We start from the raw sequence: 25,695 nt of genomic DNA on the forward strand, positions 1-25,695 counted from the left end.
ATGCGCCATTATTTCTGCACTGAAATAATAGTTTAAATAGCTATTAAACTTTAATTTAAAGGCTAAAGTAATTGCAAAATACATAGGTGCATATATATTTTTAGTGATCTTGCAAATTTGTATCTTTACTGTCCCACTGGTTACAAAGTGATTTACACAAATTAAATAAAATACTTATATTTTTATCAATTAATAAGCACCAAAGCCACAGTGCAACCAGCAACGTCATCACAATAATTCAACAAAATTGTATGTACTCAACACTCATTTACATTCACTTACATAGATATATTATTTTATTATGCCGTGTTTTTTCTCTTAGTGTATTTTGTAATTTCTCAACAAAATGCTCTTCTCTATTTGAACATACTCAGACACACACACACACATACCTCTACACAATAATAGCCAGTATATGGGTATGTCTGGTTGTTGTTGGTATACTTTTAGCATTAGCATTTTTTGTTATTAGTGTACTCGTAGTTACTATCAGCTTGAACAGAGTAGTAAATGTATCTCAGTATCTGTTGATTGTTAAACAGATCGGTCGACTGTAGTATCTATTAGTGCGTTTGTGCGTAAGGTTTAGTTAAACAAAATTTATCCAAAAATAATAAAAATAACAATAACCTGTTTGTGCTCAGTAAATTTAAAAAGGAATAAAACAGAAAATTCCATTAAGCGAAAACAAAAAATAAAAAGAAATACGAAATAATATAAGAAATACAGCCGGTTGATTTAAACACGTTGTAGCGTTTCGTTAACATCTCTGAAGAATTTTTGTAGTTAATTTAAATTTGTGTTTCTTAGTAAAATTTGACATTTTTGTTTGTTTTAACTTTGAAATATCATCAAAGTTCAAGTTTACAAAAAGAAAAATCAAGTGGTTTTATTATTAATAAATTTTTGCTGTTGCCGTTTATTTGTTCATCCATTTAAAACAAATTCAATATGAGGGAAATTGTTCACTTACAAGCTGGTCAATGTGGTAACCAAATTGGCTCTAAGGTTAGTATACATTTTGGTTAACAAATTATAAAATATTTTACATTACAATGAGTAATACTTTATGAAGATAATAGAAACTTCTATACAATTGATGCCTCTCGTTGAAATGACTCTTTAAATTAAAATTTATTCAGTTTTTTTTTCATTTCTTTCCTAACCTCAATATTTAATTATAACACATGAGTACATTTTCCCATGTTGTTGTTGTTTTCGTCATTTCTTATTCATGTTTCTTCTGTTCTTTCATTTTATACATTTTTTTTATCAATAGAAAGCGTGCAATTTTTTTTTCATTTCTTCTTGCTTATTTTTGCTATCTGTACACTCTGGTTGCTGGTATCGTGAGTTACCACCTCCCTCTTTTATTTTATGCCCTACATTATCTGAATTAGGGTGGGTATTATAAATTTGAGTGGACTGTTTGTTACATTTAAGAGTTATCACAATGTTTTTGTGATCGTTTTCTACGACGATCTCCAAATTTGTACCAGTAAATGTATGATTTCCGGTAAAATTATAAAAAATAATTAAATTTGTTTTAATTTTGGCAAGATCACAGGTTATAAGTTATGTATGATCATACAAATAGAGGATACGCCTTTTTCGTTTATATCTATTTGATATCTATGATCATTTCAATTGTTTTAAATTGCCTTATTTTTGAAAAAATAACTTTTTGTTGCCTTATCGCAAAATATTCCACTGTGGGTTGGTTCTAATTTCTGATCCAACTGCCTAAAATAATAGTTTCTTGCAAAAACCATAATTTTAAATACCGCATTATAAAGTCGACCCGGCTTGACCACATTATCTTGCTTTGCAGTTGTTCCTTTTAAGCATTTATATTTGTATGTTGTGTTGGTTTTGGTTTCATTTTATGATTTTACTGTTAAAGTTGTTGTTGTTAGTTGTTGTTTTTTTTTCTCATTATTTTGCCATGTTTAGCATTTATTTGTTTAATTCTTTTTTTTTACAAAGTCTGGGTGGTAAGTGGGGTGTGAATAGGGACCCAGGCAGAGCGTCTCCGATTAGCGCAACCACGGAAAGGGGCAAAACGTCAGAAAACAAAATAAGTACATATTTGCAACAGTATTAATAACATGTGATAAAGTCATAACACTTTAAGAAATATTGTATTTATTTATTTATAATAGGTATGTACCTATACAACCTGAATTCTAAATTTATTTCTATAAAAATATCGTTAGTCACTGGTCACAGTGGCGGCGTTAACGACATTCACTGACGATGATGATATTGAATGCAGTCATCGTGTTTTGATTTAAAACTTGTGTTTGAAAATCAAAATATGTATATTGGTTGTGTTGCTTAGTCATGTGGGATGTGAGTTAAAATTGTACTCGTGGAGTTTTAACAGATGGTTGGATTAGGTTCATTTTGGATACCACTATTGAACACGTATTGTAATGAACTTTCATTAACAAATAATTGGTTAAATTGCAACTATTCATTACTTACAAAATATCACTTAAACTCTTTATTTTAACACGATGATGTCACCACAATCGTCATTACTTTGGTGCCTTTAAAACTGGTTACAAGTACACTCAGGGAAAAGCTGCAACTTAAAAATAAGATCGCGTCATATTAATTCAATAATTTTCAAAAATTATATTGAAATACGATAAATCAATAATTTTCAACTTTAAATTAATATTGTTCCATATTGAAATAAAAAATTTCAACATTACTAGACTTTCGTTAATGTTTCTTATTGATTCAATATGGTTTTTTATTGATTTTATGTAGATTTTTCTCTTGACAGTTAGGTCTCAAAGAAATCGATATCAGTAGAAACATAATGACCAGAATAGATTATAATGTAATTTATTATACGACTACTTCCATGTTATGCAGACGGAATATATTAGTCATTGACAAATATGTATATTAGTCACAAAACCCAAGTTTTTACTGGGTTACAAAGCGATCTTTCTGTGTAAATTTTCATGTAAAATTGTTTTTTTTCAATGAACTGTTATTCCATAATAAGTACTTTATCCCATGGTACTCTATTTCCATATTTATCATCTGATAATTCAATTAGTGTAAAATATGTTAACTGATACATATTTTCAAGTTGCAAAATTAATTTTTATTCCTCAATATGTATGTCTTTCCTTCCGTATTTTGTAAAACTACAAATCAAGCCTTTGTTTTAGATCAGACTTTCCAATCAGTGTAAAATGACCTGATCCTTTCAAGTTGCCAAACAAATGAAATACAGATCTAGAGACTTAAAGCAGCGATATCCTCTTGATTCGTGAAACAGGCTTTTAACTTCGTCCTTTATAACCGAAAATCTTTATCATATCCTGCACTTAAATGATTTTAACTCCTTCAATTCACTACTCCCCTAAACTATTTTGTAGGTAAGATCGTTTTACATTTAGTTCTTTCTCTCTTGTAAAATAAATTCTATCGAAGTCTCTGAGAATATGATGGATTTATGAGTCAATATTATTGGGATGAATTGGGGTGAGATTTTTCTTTGGTTTCTATTGTATTGCTAATACCTACAACTATTATGAACACAACTGTACACTCCATCAAACATTTTGTAAAATACAGAAGAGAATAAAAACACTCCTGAAAAGCTAAATAACTTAATGTTATTTTCAAAAGCTCATAACATAGAAAAATACATAGACCGGAAGGAGAGAGAAATGTCAATGAAAAAATTACTCTCTTTTCTCGTTACCTATCTAGCTGTCATCTAAGGATCAGAATAAAAGACATTAATAAAAATGCGTAAGTTGCGTAAATTTATTAAATCCACCACCAAAAACATGGGAGTACTTATATTGATTTTGTCATTTCGTTTGTAACACATCGAAATATTGGTCATAGACTCCTGGGTCCTTATTCTAAGAGGATTTATCTATGCCCAACCATCTGTATAAGATAAGTAGGGCCCAGAGGGATGCAATTTTAAAATGGCTAACATAAAAAAATGTTGAACAAAATGTCCATCAGACTTTCAAAAAGAACTAGGTCCCATTAGTGGTTGTTACATCTAACTTCAGGAAGAGTCTCAATTTTGTATTTACAGCGTTCTGTTAGTACAAAATGTTGCAATTTTTCCTGCTGGGGTCATTTGTTCAGCTCGATTTCCTCTGCTATAAATTAATATATTTAAATAATATAAACATTTACAACTAATAGTGTGTCATACAAAAATGCATGTTTCTTCCCACACGACTCAAAAATTAACAAATCCACCCAACATGAAATTTGTTCAAGAGAACTTTCACTTATGGATCTTAATAAAGACTTATCATTTAAATTATATTTTTTAAGTAGTTTTGTTCGAATCAAACATAATAATTGTTTAAAACTTTCTATTAAGTATAAAAAAGTACAGTTTTTTGTAAGAATTCATTCAGTACCTATTCAAATTACCTATAAATTTCCCATGTCTGACACATTTCTATATATAGAAATGAGTGTAAGTACAATCGTTATTCATTTTACTTTTTCGCCTTTTTTAACACTTATTCTTTTCATGTTTCTATCATATAAATACATAGTATATAGATTTATGTAGGTACATACATATATATTACAAGAAACCTGCAAAAGTAACTAAGTCATCATTAATTCTCAAGTTCCTGTTATTGTATAACCTTATTTCCAAAAAGAATGCAACACACAATTGTAACTACAAATATTTACTATTGTTTAATCTATAATTTCATAGAAAACCCAAAAGGGATTTCTGAAAAACCCAAAACAACACAATTTAATTTATAATTTTCCTTAAACAGGTAGAAATATTTAACATTACTTAAAAAAGTATCTCAACCTTTAATAAAATTGCATTTCAAAAAGGTTATTTACTTACATATCTAGGTACTTCCCTTGACTTAATCCCCCCACCTTATAATTAAGAAGCAGCTGTTTTAAACAACTATTATTACCATTACTAGCAACATTTATTTATTGACATTTAAATTCCTTATACAATAAATAGAAAACAACAACACTTAAAACACTGGGAGGTCAATCTAAAAATAAATTAAAAACAAAGCCAAAGTATTTTAAAATCCATACAACAGAAAATATTTAAATGTGTTTAATTAACTAGAGCGCAATTTAGATTCTATGACGTGGACTCTAGACCCAACACTAATTGGCAATCATGTTAAATTTATTCTATAGATCTAAAAATCTATAAATGTATGCAAAGATTTCTTTAAAATATATTAATTAATTATTTACGGCAGATTTATGATAACAATTCTAGCAAAAAATGTTAAATAATTTGTTAAAAAAAAAACAAAACAGACGAGAATTGAAAAAGCTGTTTCCTTTTAAATTGTTTAAAAGTTAATTGTATTAATTTTTAAATGTAGGGGAAGGTGGTGTGTAGTTCATATTTATAGAATCAAGTTTTTTATTAGAATAAAAACAACTATCAGTTAATCTAAAGTTCATTAGAATTTATTAAACTGGAAACTGACACCATTTTCAACCGTTCTCTCTTTCTCTCTCTCAATTGCAAGTGGTATATGATTTAATACTTTTCAGAAAACAATTTTTCAACAAAATTTATTAGTAGTTTTATAGAATTTTACACGCAAACACGTAATAGTTTATTTTTAAACGAAAATTATCTTATCATTCATTGCTTCAAGTACAATTATGTATGAGTTTTTTTTTATTATTTTGTCATATAGTTTTGTTCATAAAGAGACAGAACAAGACTTGTAACGATATACATTTCGTCACCTAAAATGCCAAACAACGTAACATCAAAAATACTAAAATCTAATGATGCATAATTTTAAAAATAATAAAAAAAAACTAAATCTTAATTTGGAAATGTTTTAAGTTTGTATCAGAGATATTTTTCACTTTGCTGTGGTTTTTTACTGCTCAATTTAAACATTTTTAAATGATGTTACGTCATTTTGCATTTTATTTAGGTGACGATATATACTAGTTTACACTGATACCTTGTTGAGCAATCGGTCAATGACCTATTTGACAGATTATATTTCAGACGTCTCTACAAACATTTTTGGTCTTAGCTGCACAAGTATCAGAATCGCATCGAAAACTGATTTCGATATCGAAATTATAATAAAATGTACTAAATTTCTTGATGGATAACAGATGATCTAATCTCGAATAAGAAAATTACGATCAGTTTTAAGGAAGCAATTAATTTGTGATCGCGAGATTTTTCAAATTTCGAAATAGCCTATAAGCTGGGAAATATATCACTTAAAGATCTTTACACAATTATTTTTAGTTGCCAAAATGAGAGTATAGAAATGGATTTTGAAACTTCAAAACGGTGGAAACATTATTAACAGAGACTACCTAAAATCTACCATTAAAAAAACTTAACATTTCGAATGGCAGAACGGACTGTACTAAAATATAAAAAGGAAATAAATGTCTACTCAACATAGAGATCATTTGGATCCCAAGACATATCGGATTCCTAATTTCATACCCGGGAATTCTGAAAATTTTTTAACACAAAATTAAGCCAAAAACCAGTAAAATTTTTAAAATAATCGTTAAAAATTCTGTAATTTATAATTTTTTATTAAACGATTTAAGAGATCTGACTAAGTTTAATCAGAAATAAACAATTCCTACTACTACTACAACACTACTTCTGTCAAATATGTTAACTCCTGTCAAAATTTTAAATAGCTGCGTCATATAGTTTGTGTTTTACAGCAAACTACCTCGTAACTTAAGGAGAAATTGGAGAAAAGTGCAGACAAAAACCATCAATTAAATAAAGGTTAAGCTTAATAAATACTACAGAAACTCTTCACCATCAATTTCAGTGGTATAAAAGTGGTTTACTGGATTTCGTTATGGCCGTATAAGCACGGAAGATACCGAACGTTCTGGACGACCAGTTAACGTCTCTACACCCGAAACAATTGAAAACAATCAGGATATGGTTAAACCAAAAACCTGTGTTTCATTCAAAAAGTCACGATAATTTTTTTGAAAATCGAATATTTTTGACTAAATTTTCTGACCAAACAAATGAAATAGAAAAGTAACACTAAATTTGATGAACAATAAACACTCTGAGCATTTTTTTATTGAATGCGTGAAAGTCTCTTAAAAAAATGATTTTTACAATATTTTCAAATTAATATATTGTTACGTTTTAACCTTTTCAAAACGTTTGGTTTATTTCCTTTAAATAAACCGGATACTTTTGATTGCAAATAAAAGCCGCTTAGTAGTTTGAAAATTGTAACAACTCTTTATTTATTTAAAATGTACAACAACAGAATTAAATAGTCACTCAATGTTTTTTTATACACGTTTATAACTTCTCAGAAATACAGACACTTTATAATGTATACGAATTCACTTGAAAAATACAGCACACTTTAAGGCACTCAATTGATGTTTATTCAAAAAGCGTCTCTGATAAACTCACTCACGACTGCAACCACAATTTCGTAACAATATTTATCTAACCAGAGCACCCTGTCGGCAAAGTTTTGAAAAAAATCATAAACGATGACTTCAAAAAATATAATTGTTTAGCAAAATGGCAATAGATGACAATAAACTATGTTTTAAAGACTAAGGAAAAGGTGGTTAGTAAACTGACCACCCAACCTTGTCACACAGAGTGTTATTAAATCCTAATTCTTCTATGCCAGCTGATTTTCTGTTGGTAGTATCAAAAAAGCGATGAAGATGGAGAGAATTCTAAAATACTATAGAGAGATCCCGACAAAGATAAAACGGAAAGAATCCTAAAATTGAGTTAAACAGTATTATGAAGGCTCGAATAAGAAAAAAATTAATACCTAACTTGGAAGATATAAACTAGATAACAACTAGAAATTTCCAAGGTATCAAAATGATTAAAATGTCGGGCCAACCGGATGAAGCTCTCTAGAGCATACAATGCCCATTTCTCCAATTAACCTAAGCCTTCTTAAAACTGTACGAAAACAGAGAGTTCGATCACTTTATAAAAATCAGCAATTTTCAATTTTGGAAATCTAATTTACAATTCCCATTTAGGGACACTACAAGACCGTTTCAAGTAAATCCAGTTGTTTAATTTAAACCTTAAATGTCAAATTTATATTTACCATTTACTTTCTCACCGAGATTCATGGTTACTTCATCCGTAAAACACTCACTCCACTTTTAAAATTCTATGCATGAAAAATTCTCTTCCATCCACCAAGCGGTTTAATTAAGTTATTTATTAAAAATGATTTAACAAATAAGTAGCGGACTCAACATTTCATAAACTGATCAATTCTGTTCAATGAATCACTTAAGACCCAGCCTTTAAAACCAATATTTTATTTGTTATGCTAAGAATACTTAAGATAAGATTCAAAAATGTTGCTGTACTTTAGCACTCATAAAAAATAGTTATCTGTACAACTAGTGTTTAGTGTAGGAATTCGCTTAATGATGATAACAAATATGTTTGTTCATTCAATTGCCCGTGTTCGGTGATTCGAGCGAACATTGAACATGATCATTTAACGTTCTAAATGTGTATTTGAACCTGACAAACATGTTGAGATCATGATTTTAAATTTTTTTTTAGTTTTTTATTTTTCAATTTGATGTTTATACCAAATACATAAATTATAGTTTTAATTTTTTTTTTGAGATCAAAACCTGTTGCAAACCTGTAGACAAATAGTTTTGTTTGCCAGTGTAAATCGCGTGTTGTAAATTGTTTAGCATTAATGTGCCAAAATTTTGAAATAAAATTAAAAAAAAAAAACTGAAAAAACAATTTAAGTATTTATGTAAATTTTTGTTGTGTTTGCGGTAAACAATTTAAATACTTCTTTGTAGTTTTTGTTTATGGCTTTTTTATTTAATTTATATATTTTATTTTTCATAAAATTTAAGAAGGAAGGGAATTTTTTTTTTAATACTCGTACGTTTGTTTGGTTTTATTTTTTTTATCTTGAGAACAAAATTTAAAATGACGTGTTTGTTACTAATTAGTAGAGTTTTTTTTTAATTTTATTTTAAATTGTTTACTTACTTATGTATCTAGCTTTTTTGCGGTTAGCTGAACGCAATCCAGATGTTTCAATGAATGATTTGTTTGTTTAGTTTTTGCGAGTGATTGAATAGTTAAATATTTGTATAGTTATTGAGTTAAATTTAATGGGTAAATATATTGAAGTTATATTTATTTAGAAACGATTTCTTAAAAGTGACATATAATAGGGAAATATTCATTTGAAATTAAATTAAAGTGTTAGAATAAACACAAGTAAGATTGTTATATTGGGCTGCAATAATGAAAAAACACATTGTTATATTATGTCATTGCAATCAAATTGAATTACTGTGTCATAAAGAATACTACACAATCGTAGTGGCAACCGAATTTGTTGCCAATCGAATGATTAAATATTAAAAAGATTCAAACATTTACTAGAGTTGTGTTCCACATTGCATTTCATTTTCGCCATAATTTTAGAACACGGCACGACTTGACAATGTTTGCAAGTCAAAATTGGCAAACAGGTTAATTTTCAAGGTGTCATGAATAACTTTTAGGAAATGAAAAGACAATAGTTTTTATAACTAATATCGACTTTAATTTGTATGTTTCATCGTTGTTAAAAATATTCAAAAATGTACCAGAGTTGTGATCACACGGCATGATTTGACAATGCTTGAAAGTAAACATTAGCAGGTCTTAAATTTTTTTATGTATTTTTCAAGTTTACCAAACAGCTGTAGTTACTTGATGATATATCAGTATCTCAGCAGACATTTTCTCTTATCCACTCTCGTTTATTTTTTATTTTTTTGCTGTAAAATAAATAATTAATTTATTTGTTGTTATCGCAAAAATGTTATTTAATTTGATTTTCTTTCTTTTTTTTTTGTTACAAATTCAAATGTTAATTAAGTTTTGATAATATTTATGCTTTTTTTACATTAATTCCTTTTTTTATTTTCCATTATGATTTTTTGCCATTAACAAATAGTGACAGTTTTATTTTTTTTTTTAAATTTATTTTTTGAAAAATAATTTAAATTAAGCTGTGTTTGTGGTGTGAATTGAGGCATATTTCTCAGTATTATATTTATTATTGTTATAATGTTTGTTGTTATTGTTTTTTTTATTACTATTTTTGTTTTAATTTAATAATATAATGCGTATACAGTTTCCACGATTTTAATTAAAAGTTCTTTTGATTTATTATGATGCAGTGTGAATTATTATAATTTATCTCATACTCACTTTTACTTACATACATAGTATATACATCAAATAGTTGCGAGACACTGTGGCCTCGTAGTGTGAGAAATTAAATTGTAGTTGGTTAATTTTCAAGGTGGCATGAATAACTCTTAGGAAATGACAAGACAATAGAAAATTTGTATAACTAATATCCATGGAAAGTTTATTTTTTTTTTTTATTAATTTTATGTTTTTTAAATGTTTGGAAATTTTAGTTTGTTTTAACCTAGTGGCTACACATTCCAGTAGAAATTGGAAAAAGTTAGTATATTCTCCACCATTTCATTTGAAACTTACCAGATGATCAGGAAAAGTGTATCGAACTAGTGATTATAAAAATCATTGGGGTCACTCACCATTTGTTAAATCCGACTAAAGTCAAACGATCCTACATAAATGACAAAGACTTAACTACGGTTTATTAAATAACACTTTGTCAAGAAGTGTGGTTATATGGACTTTAACAGAGAGTATAACTTTAGTCTCTGTTAAAATAATTTTTATATGAAAACTGTCAGTGTAACTTTAAGTTCAATTATAAATACACATTGTGATAATTGACTACAATAGCTTACTTCTGGTGCGTAAAATTACTACATTCTAAAGTGATGTAATCAAAAAGTGTAAATTGACTACACTTTAGTTTACTTAGGGGCACTAAAGTGACAATTGACTTCAAGCTTGATTACCTGGGTTGTATAAAGTAACCAATTGACTTCATTTGCATTATAAAGAGCAAGTACGTGCTTTTTGTGAAACTAACTGTCTAATTGACATAATTGGTACATATAGAACTTATGGATTTCTTGTGGGAAATTTGTGTCAACTTGTAATTGCAACTTCTGGTAATTTCGTGGTATTCTTCGAATTCATCACTTATAACCGCCAGTCTATACTTGACAAATATTTATCAATAATACTAATAAATGAGGAAGATAACTGATAATTTTTTATCTTGACAACCATTCTGACGTTTATCATGACAGAAATTGATCAGGTATAGACAGAGGGTAATATGGATTTTCAGCATCTAAGAAGTTACTTGCATGTGCAAGCTCAGGGTATGAAACATTTAGGCAGCACATTCAAACACATTTTCAAACTACAGCCGTACAAATAGTCACTTTCTAATAGACAAAATACTCAGTTATTCCTTTTGTTTTTGCAATTAATATACAGAAAATAAAAATATTTTCCAAACAGTCTATTTATATTAAAATAAAAATGTCATATCAACAAATATACATACATACATCAGATGCAATAATATTTAATCACATTAAAGTTAAGTGTTTACAATATTCTATAATTTATATGAATTGTATGCAGTTGTATAAAACAAATGACAAACAAAAATAACATTAAAACATGATTTAAAAAAAAAAACAAATGATTTAATAAGTTTTAACATTAATGTTAATTTGTATTTTAATAATTTATTTGTAGCTGTGTTTCGTTGCTTAATTTACAGATGTAAATAATTATGGAGAAATTTAATGATAATTAACATAATTGTTTTGCAAATAAAGCAATTAAGAAAATTGCCTTAGCGCAGAAATGTTTTCAACTCAAAAATAATCTAAGCTTAAAGTAAATTGTATAATAAACAAAGTCGAATCATTTAGTAAAGATATGAAGCCACTGATCCTTCAGGATCGGTGTTATTGGCTTCCTCAGACATGTACAATTTGTTAACGGTTGGCAATTATTTTGATTTGAAAGGTTTGAATATATTTTGAATGCTTTCGTTTAGGCTTGTATTTATCTCTAATAGCTGCCAATCGTTAACAATTTTTGCCCAATTTCATTAGAAATTTTCCTGTTAATTAAATAATATCTTATTCGTATCCATAAGTAATTGATAATTGTCTAGAATATAAGTTTCTTAGGGAACTTGGTGATGCAGTTTTTGTTCCCATCCGGACTATCATAGTCCTTCTGGGTTCTTCAAAATTCTGCTTCCTTTCTCTTTTTGGCTACTTTGATTTAGAACAGGGATGCCCAAAGCTAAAACTGTATTTGTGTTGGTGAGCGAAACATAACTTCAGTGAAAGAAAAGTTTAGTGAATTAAATAGAAGATGTCAGTATTTATCAGGCTTTATTTTTTAACAATATATAGCTCATTAATTGAGAGTTCGATATTAATAATTTTTGAAAAAAACGTTGTTTTGATCAAATTAATATCAATTGTTCAATGAAGTAAATTGATGGGAAAAAACGAAACAATTCTACAATGATTTTTTTTAAGGTCGAAGTGGTCATGAAAAATAGCAATATACATGCATAGCATGTGCATTCGTAGCTGTCTCAGTGACGACTAAACAAAAGAGAATAAGAATATGTGTGCGGTTAGCTTGCACAATTGTGCTAGGAAATAGGCATCAATGATTTAGAATCATAATAATAATGCTAGAAATTCTTAAGGCACCACTAGTTCTCAAAATGCATTTTTAAAACTATAATATTTGAATGTTAATTAAAGTATTGGAATTCAAGATTTTGTTTAATGTGAAATTTTACTACGAATATTAATTGATTTATGAGTAAGGTTAATTAAGCCATTTTTTTGTTTAACCCCACAATCCCCTGGTATTGCATATACAATTGCTTAAATAACCATTTCAATACTTTTATGATTTCAATTATTGATAAATCTTATTATTTATGGCATTAAAAATAGAAAAACTATACAACCACGAAATTGTTTTTTTTTCTTTCTACAAATATCTCATAAATTGTATTATTATCATTATTTTAATAGTTTTTTTTATCCACTTTACAAATTTTCGCTTTTCTATTATAAAACCACCATGTACATACAATTTATTTCAAAGAATAAATATTTTTTTTCTTTATTGGTCTTCATTATTTACTTAAAAACCAATTTTGTGTAAATCACTTCCGACTACAATAATGATGATAATACGATAATATGTTTGGTTGTGTGTATGTAGTATCATCGTATTAATCTTTATGCAACAAGAATTCTATTAAAAGAAAAAATATGGGGAAAAAAACGCCCAAAAAAAATCCGTATATTGCATATAATGTATGAGGATAGGAAATTTGTGTTGGCTGCAGGAAGAGTTAGAGTTGGGAGTGTCACAGATTATCAAATATTGAAAAACCAAACAAGTTTTTATAATTTCTTTAGCGGCAACACTAATAGCTGAGGATATTTTCTTTGGTTTTATTTTTTAGATTTCAAAGACTTTTTATTTTGAGCAAGACTACTATTTCTATATGAAAAACTTGTTGTTTTCCTAAACATTTGACATTAAATAAAATTCAAAAAAAAAAAAAAATTTACACAAAATAAACAATTATTGCAACCTTAAAAATATTCATTAATTTTTGATTGTTATTGTTTTAATTATTGAAGCATATAAATCCAATAGTTTATTTATACATATTTGCTCATAAATATGTTTATGCTTTGTTTATGCTGTTAATTAAAATTCATTCCTGAAAACATTTATAAATAAATTTATTTATATATTAGCATTACATCAAAGGTAACTAGTGTATTGATTTCGTCCTTCTATTGGTAAATCATAGAAATATTGGTGGAAAATCTTTCTAGGTTTATAAACTATTGGTTATGTAAATGGAATGATTTGTATTAAAAGAATAACATGAATTGCACTCTTTCTAATACATCCCAGTAAAACAGGAAATAAATATGTCATTATACGACTACTTCTAAGTAATGCAGACGGTATATACTAGTCATTGAAAAGTATGTCATTGAGTATTGCAAAGTAATTACAAGTTTCTCATAAAAATGTCCACTTCCACTTTTAGAAACCGTTCGAATAGCTTTTAATAAAATAAAAAAACTTCTAGGTAAATATAAAAAACAAAGATATCTTCTTTTTTTTGAATAAGAACAATTTTGGTTTATAAGTTTTATAACAAGCCAATTTGCTTTATAATAAACCAATTTGATGCCAAACACATTCAGTTGTCATGAAACATTCAGGTTTGAAGCCCAAAATGAGAATGATTTGAAGAGGGTGATTTGGTAAACATTTGAGAATAATGGCATTCTCAAAGGAAAATAAATGATGTGAAACATAAATAATTTTAAATGTCGATTATTCAGTTATTTTTTGGCTAGAGAATAATTTGAGAAACAAATTTGACTACAAATTGAGAAAATATGCTTAGGACAGTGATATTTATTCTAGATTAATCTCATTAAATTTTGTTTAGTATTTTGGAATTGAGCGATTACGAATTTCATAAGAATCTAAAATGTACACAAAATATACCTACACTTTGTGTAATCATTAATTAATCTTTCTATGTAAAAAGTATTTCGTTTTAATGTTCAAGTATTTCATGCTCTGCTATGTTGTCATGACTCTAACATTGTCATGTTATGCCATTGCAACGTAACCAAATTGTTGTGCAGTGTCATGAAGAATATTTCCTAACTACTGATCATGTTGAATTGAATTCGTGCCGAATTTTCAATTATAAGACAATGTTCTTACAAAACATATGCCACCAGTTTAATTTAGCTAGGCAATGAACTGAAATGTATGACTTTGGAATTAAAATATTCGGCATTGGAAAACATAAATTTAAAACGGTTGCATTTGAAATTGAGCAATTAATTTAAATCATGATTAAATTGTAATTAATAAGTAAACCTTGGTTTACTATAAATCACATCCCAAGAAAGATGTGATTTATTCCAAGGGAATAGGAAACGGTTTTAGTTCTATCAGTTCATTGTAAAGGTGATCTTTAGACTGATTATAATTGAAAGTTATCTTTTCATAGAAACAATTGACACAAATTTTCAAAAAGGTAGCTTTAACTTATTTAGGAAAAAAATCAAGTTCTTCTTAGCAAATCACATTTTCATCACTTCGGGAGAAGAAACAAATGCATATTGGGTTATTCTTTAGAATGTATTACATATAAGGAATAAATTTTCTTATTATCAGCTTCTTATAAAAAAAAAAACTTGAAAGCCTTGCCTTCGTATGTAATGTCGAGCATTTATGAAGAGCACTACACTTGTCGCCATGTTAAACAATTCAACATTTGTGAGCCTTCAGTTTGTCGGAGGGTTTGTAAATATTTATATATGTAAATGGCTGGGAATAGTATCAATGTACTCATGTTTAGCTTACAACTTGTTTCCATGCACTACTCCTATTTAGCTTTTCAACAGGTTGTACATTACATTTTAGTTGTAAATACATAAATACATAACTACATAAATATTGTTTTAAAAATATTATTGTTACTTTTCTTTTTTTTTTTGTAAATTAAAATCTGCATAATTTCCACCATGTTCACCATGATTTTCCACTCTATTTTTAATTGTTGCCAATGAATATTATTTGTTTTACATTAATTTTTATAATTTTTTTCTATTGCACTTTTCATCTGAATTTCAAATTATTTTGAAATTCTTTTTACATTCGATGGTATTGTATGCTGTTAGCCCAGAAGGCAAACATCTGTTTTATGTATTAACACAAAACAGAACATTGAAAAAATAGAGATCATGAATAAACAATAGTTAAATGGAATGAAAATTAATAAAAACAATTATTAAAAAAATCGCTAGAGAAATATGGTGGGGAAAATAAAAGAGTGACTGAAAAAATTGGGGGTGTAATAATAGGGAGAATTATTTTTGGGTGTTTAAGAAGTGCCCTCTAGTTTGAGTAGTTTGGAGCTGATGAAAGTGTAAAGATCGTAAACTGATTCTAAAAGGTTTTGGCATTGTTACAAATAATATCACTTATTCATAATTAAATCATTTACTATTTAGTTATACCCAAAACTTTCTCAAATTTCATTGAAGTATTTTTAGTTGTTGAACTTTAAAATTTAAAATGTTTTCATTTGTTTGTTTGTTAAATAAACACAAATATAATAAACCAAATTTTAATTTTTAAACTTTTTATTAAACCACATTGAGGTTTAATACGGTTAAATAGTGAATTTTTATTAATTAAATACCTACTTGCTATTGAAAGTTTTTTAAAATGTTTTAACACATCAAATATTTGTGGGCGAACACTAAACGTAGGTCGTCCTAAAAAAATAAATAAATAAAGAAAACATAAACTTCAATTAAAAGACATCAATAGAAAAGACACTTTAAATAATAAAATCAACAATATTATATAGACTTAAGTGGTCATTAGTTGATTAAATAATAAGGTCAAATAAATTTCAATAAAGTAATATTTATACGTAAGTAAGTATACTTCAATGAAACGAAATATAGTTGGGGTATGTATGTTAAGTGATAAATACCCATCAGTAGCCAATGTATGCCTTATAGACAGTAATGTCATTAACAGGGCAACCAAAAATATGCAATATCATATTTTTTGCAGTGCTTCGTATAAACATATGAGTTAGTTATTTATCCGTTTCAGACAATTTTAAGAATTTTGGCATCGATTTGTTAGTGCATATTTTTGCATATTTTGCTCTTTACTGCATATTTTAGCATATTTTACGTTTTATAGCATATTTTTGCATATTTGACTCATAACTGCATATTTTTGTTGCATATTTTCTTTTTTTTTCATTAGTTTGTTTTCTTAATACAATTTTATTGTTTGTATTGTAATTTTTTATTTCTATATTTTAATATTTTGTTAAGGTCCAATGATAATTGGCCTAGGTTACTTAAAGAAAAAATGAGAGTACCCATAATCGACTTATCTTAAATGAATTTTCGTTGACTCAAATGAGTATAGTTTCACACAATTATTAAAATTGAACAAATAGTAAAAATACGTAAAAAATTAAATGTAAATTTCTAAATTGTGTTATGGGTAACTTCTTAACAAAATTTTGGATACATTTAAAAAAAGAAACTTAAGGTTGAGACTGTTATGGTTGGGCATTAACAGTTTACCACTAATATAAAATTAAACAAAACTTCAGAATATTAAGATCCATCGAAAATCTTGCGTTCAAAGCATGTTGATAGATTTAGAAAAATTGTAAAAAAGATATTAAGAAATCAGAAAGAAATTTTGTGTCCCAATCACAAAACTCCAACAAAAATATTTCTTTAATTGTCGCACTAGAACAAATCATTCCACTATTGTAAGGATTTTTTATAATTCAATTTAAATTTTGGAAGCCGAATTAAAAAGATATATTGCAATTTTTACCAACAACTTACACACGTTCTCCATAGAGTTTTTGAAACATAATTCAAATGATATAAAAGTGATTTTTAAAGCTTTATGTAGAATAGAAATATTTCGAGAAATTTATCTGGAACATCCGGAACATGGGGCACATGGATTGAGCAAGTAAAAAATATTATGCTACTACTTACAAAAACAAAGTTTGAAGTATAAGGCAGTTTAAAAGATGAGATAAATCAATTCTACGGAAATCTAAAACAATCATTTAGTTTAAAACTTAAACTTTAAAACACATAGTAATTTATTGCTAAATATAATAAAATGAATTGAATCAAACTATTTTTATGTAGAGAAAAAGACAGTACAATCGAAATTTAATCCTATAATAAACAATTTTAATTAATCAGCTCAATATTTTATTTACTTCTTATATATTTTTTTAATAAAACGTTGAAATCAAACAGTAAAAAAACTATTTTTAAGTGCATATTTTTTATATTTTAAGAGCATATTTTTCGTTTATAAGTGCATATTTTATGCGCATAAAACACTTTTTTTAGAGCATATTTTTGGTTGCCCTGGTCATTAATGTCTGATCACTTGGCTGATTCCAATTTATATATTTTGGGTCATTAATGTATCTGTTCTTTGTAGTGTAGAGGAAACTCAATTGTTTACTTTATACAACCCAGTTAATATAGCGTGATGTCAATCGTCACTTAAGTGTCTCTTAGTAATCTAGGCTGTAGCCACTTTAAACGTTTATTTTGTACCGCTATTTTTTGTAAGTGCAGATTCTTTTGATATAATTCTCATACAGTTTATTTTATATTTGTTCTTTATTTTTGTAATTTTTCTTTAATTAAGCTAACTGATGTATTTGCATACCTATACCAATAATATCTGTTTCTGTCTGATTCAATTACCAGGAGATATTACCGAACTAGTGATTTTACCCATCATTTAGGGTGGGAACTTGTTACTTCAATAGCTACGTGACTTGTTATTGTTATGTTCTAATAAAGTATTGCTTGTAAACAAACCTTCTTCCAATTAATTGCTTTCTAAAGTGCAGCACAAAATAAACGTTTAAAGTGACTTCATTATAGGTTACTTAGAGACACTAAAGTGTCTATTAACTTTACGCTATGTTGCATGGTATATCAATATACATAAGTAAAAATAAAAATAAACTGTATGAGAATTATATCAAAAAAATTTGTATAAAACCAGTTTGTACGAATTACTCACAAAACATTTAAAGTGACTACACTCCAGATTACTTAGAGACACTTAAGTGACAATTGTCTTCACGCTAGATTACTTGGTATGTGTAAAGTAACCAATTGTCTTCTCTCTGCACTACATGTCAAATAATCAAAATATATAAATTGGAGTCAGCCAAGTGATAAGACATTTGTGACAATTACTGTCTTTAAGGAATACATTGACTACTTACTTAACTGCTGGATTGCTTAAGTATTTCCACCTTCTAATTATTTTCAAACTTCTAAGATCACCTTCGTCATTTATGATTTTCAATTTAAGCTCTTCTTCTTTTACTACTTATTTCTACTACTCTTCAACAATTATTAATTTGTTTGTGTATTTTGCAAACAACAATAATAAATAAATTTTATTTAATTGCGGTTGGTTGCATGTCATTATTATTGCCTGCCTGCCTGACTGCCATGATAAATAATAGAAATTAAGAATACCATAACAAAAATTTATGTATTAAATGAAAAAAAAAAATTATAATAAATATGAAAGAAAAAAAAACACAGAAAAATATGTATGTTATATTAAAAATTATTAATTAAAATGCAAATTAACATAATATCTAATTAAAAGAAAATATTGTTTAATTTTCTTTTTTATAATAATGGAGCATTTGAATTCAGAAACATGGTATTTAAATGTAGAATGGTTACAGTTATAACAGAAGAATGGTTTTAAATCGTGTTTAAATTGCTATTATTTATTTAATGAAAACATCAAGGCTAAATATTATGATTTATTTATATGAAGGAAAGGGAACTGTAACGGAACTAGTTCCTTGATTGATTACTCGGGAAGAGAGACTGTTTGTTGTTCTAATAATTTATATGAAAAAGTTATATAGAGCAGTATTAAGCAAATAGAGGCATTTAATTTGTGTGCATGTATGGGTAAAAAATAAAATATCCGCAACAACATCAAGCAACTGAATGAAATATTTGTATTTTTACGCTCCATTATGCTCTATTGCTTACATTCGGGTTGTGTACGTGTAAATTGACGAAAATCTTTGTAATCTGAACAATATGAACGCGTATCGCTGATTTAGAGCATTATTCAAGTCAGAACAAATTTAAAAATTTATGGTTTTCTTATTGAATCTCATTGTAACTATCTATATAGATATAATATATATTAAAAATAACATCTAACATTTTCAATCTTTTGCCAGGATTTTTCTAACATACATAAATCAAATCTAACATGTAGCCGTAGCTACGGTTTATTCAGTTTGTTTTGCCACGCTCTTGGAACCTGACCCTAATTTTCTTAAAAAAAAAAAATTATTCACCGATGTGTATCATTTCAGGATGATGTATTTGGGATGATACCCATCCTCATGACATCCAAGAGCATCCAATGCAACCCAGATAAGTCACTGTGTGGTCTGGTTTTAGGGCTGGTCCATATTTCTTTGAAAACGATGATTACCAACTTCTTTTGGCCTTTTGAATACATCCGTTTATAATTATTTATACCAAACCATATTCCAACGGCATGCCGCGGCATGGTCATTCCTTATTCGCTTTCTCATTCGTAATTCGATATTTAATTACGAACCTAATTTCCAAACTAATCATACAAGTTTTGGAGAGCAACTTAGAAATACGTCATTGCTTTGCTAGCAGCAGTTTTAAGTTTTAAACAGAACAAAATAGACTTGCTTCGAAGTGGTAACAACTCACCTTCAAAAATCATGTCTTCTGTAAGGCCATGCAGAAGTTGGAGAGCAAAAATAGCTCTCACCCTCTGCAAAAAGTTTTTTTTCTTGAGTAGTCCTATTCTTCCTTTATTTAGCCATGAAAACAGTTTTGAATTATCTATCTGACTTTAGTTAGAATTTTTCTAAAACAGTTCTAATTTTGGGAATTATTCTACTCATTCGAAGTTAATGGGTTAAGCTAAACCTTGTCACACTAAATGTCACACTAAATGGTGTAAATATTAAGTTAGGGGAACTTAGGAACTTAAAATATTTTGATTTGAAATAACGATATGTATTCTGCTACCTTGTGACTCAAATAAATATCAATCATATTTCATTTACTCTTCTTTAATGTTCAATTGGGGCAGTATTTCTGAATAATATATTTGATAAAATGTTTGTGGTATTTTTTTATTATTAGGGAACATAGATTTGCATGAGGTTTATTAAGTAGAGACTCTTTATTTTCAAAATATTTTTGTAATAGGTTTGGTGAAAAAATTTAACTACTATTGGGGTTCTCAGCTAAAACAAGGTAACTCCAAAATTAGAAGCTTAAAACGAAGTTGTTTGGAAAACTAAGACAGAAATAGAGAGATAGAACAAATTCGGGTTACAAGCTCTTTGGGTCCAAATTTTGAACCTAAAAATATGTATGTAAGAATAAAAGGAAAAAATATATGTTTTAAAAAAACGTGTTAATTAACGTGCTCAGTCAAATATTAATGTTTTTTCACAAACATTACTATTTGACTGATATATATAAAAATATAAAAATAAATTGAAAAAAAGTAGTTTTTTGGATAAACTAGGTAACTCCATTTTTCGAAAAAACAGGGTAACTGTCATCGATTTTCGATTTTAATGTCCAAAAATGTTCAATGAAATCAGAAATATTTAACATTATTAGAAATTATGTTTTGTTTAATGCTCATGCATAATAACATAATAACATAAATTCATATTTTTTTTTATAAGAGAATTAACACTCAGGCAATTATATGCCTATATATAAATGTGTTACTTTCTTTGGAAAGGGGATAGAGTGTAGAGGAAAAGGTGGTGCAATTGCGCGTTATGTTTGTTATTAGTGCAGGTTGCATCGCCTCTGGTGGTGAGATGGCGCCTTCGTCAAGCCAACAACCTTTATTTAATTATTTTACTTGGGTGGCGTTTTAGTGTTATACCACCGTGAAATATGTGAAATATGTTTTAAACGTTAAGTTGTTAAGTTGTTGTTCTATTGTTTTCAAAAAATGGAGTTACCTACCTAGTTTTTCCAAACGACCACAGATTTATTGGCTGATTTAACTAATTTGTTTGTTTATATCTACAATTTTATTCTCGTGAAATAGTCTCAATAGTATATATTTGGCAACCTTGAAAAACTGATTTCAAGAGACAGACAAATGGTTAGTTGGACATTGTCAAGTCCACCCTGCTGCCTATAATTCATTATAGAATTAAAATTTCATATTATTATAATTGCCAAGGAATGGTGAAGGCTATAAATATGTAATACCAATTAACGAATTTATTGCAAACACTCGATAACACAGTTAACCAACAATATTTTATTCATAAATTTCACTTTCGAGGGGTTAATATTTACAATTCAAATGATTTACTGACAACATGTGTTTGTTAACAAACGGCTGATACAAATTTTTAACAAAATACAAAAAGAACACAAGAACTTGCTTAGAAAACATAGAAATTTGTAATAATGAAAACAAATATGTCAGCATTAAACTCCCCAAGGTTTGCGTTCAGAGTCCTTTGGGGTTTCGCGCTTTTAAAATGATGTCTGTGTAATAAAAGTAGCAATGAGGTTTGCCAATGTTGTACGAGTGTGTGTTTAACAACTTTCAACACATACAATTTCTTACATATTATTTTCTCTTTGTGACACCCTAAATAATAATATCAACATTTTGTATCTTTACAAAGAACCACCAAAAAATAATAACAATACATATGTGTATTATTAAAAGCTATTACAACAAGTATAAATGGCGGAAAATCGCAATTTCAAAAGGAAACATATGCAGCACGTACTAAATTGCAGGTTATAGTTATCTTTAACTGATTACTGACATGTGTGTTAACGTTAAAAGAAGTCACGATGTTATTGATAGAAAAAAAATACATTATTTTTTTTTTTAAATATTTAGTTCACACTCTCCTATAATCATTAATATTTATGACATGGATTTAATTTGTTTTAACTCTTTTTAATAAATTAGATTTTTGTACAATAATTTTTTTATTTTATTTTTAACATTATCTCTTTAGTGGTTGTAAAATAAACCATAAATACTGAGATAACATTTTAGATACATGACACGATAGTATTTGTTTTATTAATATAATAGTTCCTATTGTAATCGTTGGAATATGTATAAATACTATTATGTTGCAGTTCAGCTTACTTTATGCAAAGTTGACACTAAATTTGATGTAATCGCTGAAAAACCGCATATTAAGCAATTTTTTATATTGCAAAAAAACGATGGTTTTTTTATGAAAATCATTGCTTTTAACAAAGGATTAAAGTATTGAAGTATGAGGGTGTTAAAATGTATTTTTTTTCATTATAAAACCTTTTATATTATTTAAGGCTTTAAATCAGTGGTCGGCATGGAGAGAAAATAGGGAAATATGGAGTGCGGTATTCACAATATAGAGTACTTGGCCTGGTTATGCAGTAAAAGAGCACATTAGAATTAACTAAAAACGAAATACATTATATATATAAATGTTTGTCAATAAATAGATATTCTGCTTTTTACTAGGCCAAGAGCTGCACATCATGATTACCGCTAAGTATTATGGTTTTACTTTCTTTTTTGTATTCTATCCTTCGATTATTTCGTTGACATTCGTTTGGCCTACAGGTAAATAGCCGATCATGTTCGGCTCCTTGTGAGTTCGGCTCCTTATGAGTGTCGACCACTTCCTTTAATTGATTATATATATTTCTATGTTGCTGATTTGTTAGAACTATTTTTGTTGTATTTTGGCTAGATTAGCTAGATCATGAGAAACTTCTTACTCCTACTATTATCTATTTAAGCATATAACATTTAATTATTAAATAATTAATCAAAATTCTTTTTATTCTTTTCATTACAGGTAATATATTATTTTGGCTTATAAAACGAAATCTATAACAAACTCAGAAAATGAGGTTGCAAGTAAGTTATAAGCAGGGCAACCAAAAATATGCAATATCATATTATTTGCTGTGCGTCGTATAAACATATGAGTTAGTTATTTATCCGTTTCAGATAATTTTAAGAATTTTGGCATCGATTTGTTAGTGCATATTTTTGCATATTTTGCTCTTTACTGCATATTTTAGCATATTTTGCATTTTATATCATATTTTTGCATATTCAACGCATAACTGCATATTTTTGTTGCATATTTTCTTTTTTTTTTTCTTTATTTTGTTTTCTTAATATAATTTTATTGTTTGCATTGTAATTTTTCATTTCTATATTTTAATATTTTGTTAAGGTCAAATGATAATTGGCATAATCTACTTAAAGAAAAAATTATAGTATCTGTAATCGAATTATCTTCATCGAATTTTCGTTAACTTAAGGCAGCTTAGTTTCCATATATTTGAATTAAACAAATTTGTAGTAAAAAATACGTAAAAATTAAAAGAAAATTTAAAAATTGTATGTTATTAGGCCAACTTCTTACAATTTTGGATACATTAAAAAAACATAAGGTTGCTTGAGGCAGTTATGGTTGGGCATTAACAGTTTACCACTAATATAAAACTAAACAACTATTCAACAAATATTCAGAATATTAAGATTCATCGAAAACTTCGCGTTCAAAAATTTTAACAAAGATATTAAGAAATCATTAAAAACAATATACATGGATATCGATAGTCGAAACAATGGATGAGCAAGGATCAAACAGAAATTGTCACGGCATTCTGAGTCCAATGATAAAACTGCAACAAAATGTTTTTTTTTTTAAATTACCGCAGTCTTAAATAGAACAAATCATTCCACTATTGTTCCATTTGATAATTCTATTTAAATTTTGGAAGCCGAATTTATTTAGATGTTAATCTACATACACGATGAATGTTCCATTGAAATTTTTTAATAAAAAATTACACAAGCTTTCCGTTTTTTAAACATAATTCAAATGTTAAAAAAGTGGTTTTTACAGCTTTATGTAGAATAAAAACGTATTGAAAAATGTATATGGAACATCCTCTCCCTACTGATCCTATAAATATTATGCTACTACTTACTAACAAATTTTGGAAGTATTAGGCATTTTAAAATATGAGAAAAATAAATTAATTAAGATTGTCTAAGAAATTTAAAAACTTAAGTAAACTCATAGTAACCTATTGCTAAATTAATGAAATTAATTGAACCAAACCTTTTTTATGTAGTGCCCAAGTCACCAAAATCGAAATTTAGTGCTATAATAACCAATTTTAATTTATGAGCTCAATATTTATTTTACTTCTCATATATTTTATTAATAAAACTTTGAAATCAAACAATAACCAACTATTTTTAAGTGCATATTTTTATATTTTAAGAGCATATTTTTCGTTTTTAAGTGCATATTTTATGCGCATAAAACACTTTTTTTAGAGCATATTTTTGGTTGCCCTGGTTATAAGAATCCAAAAGAAATCCATTGTGGAAAAACTTCAAAATATTAAAAGAATCGAAAAGTTTGCAAAAGCTCGGCCTTAGCTGAAATCAAATTTGACATATCTGTAAACACTTTTCTGACGATGTTTCCTAGTTTTGAACTAGTTTAATGTTTTATTTGATAATCAAATAAAAATACTCGCAAAAAGTGCACTTAGCTTAAACTTTCATTACTTGAATTATGACTCTTCACTACTTTGGCATTTTAACTTGCGATTTTACCCAATGATGTTATTAAAAGGAACGCTTGCCTACAAATAGGGACTTAAAAGAATTTATCTGGCTGCACAACCCAGCAGTTAAGCAAGTAGTCAATGCATCCGTTATAGATATTTGTTGGATAATTTGACACATATGTGCTATTTGTAGAGCAGAGAGAATTGGTTACTCTCTATATCCCAGGTAATCTAGCGTGAAGTCAATAGGCACTTAAGTGTCTCAATGTAATCTGGGATGTAGTCACTTTAAACATTTATTTTGTACTGTACTTATTTGTGGGTAATTCCTACAAACTGGTTTTATTCAAATTGTGTTTATATAATCCTCAGACAGTTTATTTTCTTTTTGCGTAAGCATACTGACATCCCATGTAACAT

General features: G+C 27.7%; 1 protein-coding gene across 1 annotated transcript in view; it reads left to right on the forward strand.

The window, feature by feature from the left end:
• The first annotated feature begins 517 nt into the window (after positions 1–517).
• The window catches only part of betaTub97EF (beta-Tubulin at 97EF), a 117,296-nt gene continuing 92,118 nt past the window's right edge, over positions 518–25,695 (forward strand). Inside the window, exon 1 of the mRNA XM_065515955.1 lies at positions 518–1,008. Coding sequence (XP_065372027.1) covers positions 952–1,008 — 57 coding nt within the window. The 5' untranslated portion in view covers positions 518–951. The remainder of the gene's footprint in view (positions 1,009–25,695) is intronic.

Source organism: Calliphora vicina, chromosome 1 (assembly GCF_958450345.1).
Source record: "Calliphora vicina chromosome 1, idCalVici1.1, whole genome shotgun sequence".
In the NCBI taxonomy this organism is placed as follows: domain Eukaryota; kingdom Metazoa; phylum Arthropoda; class Insecta; order Diptera; family Calliphoridae; genus Calliphora; species Calliphora vicina.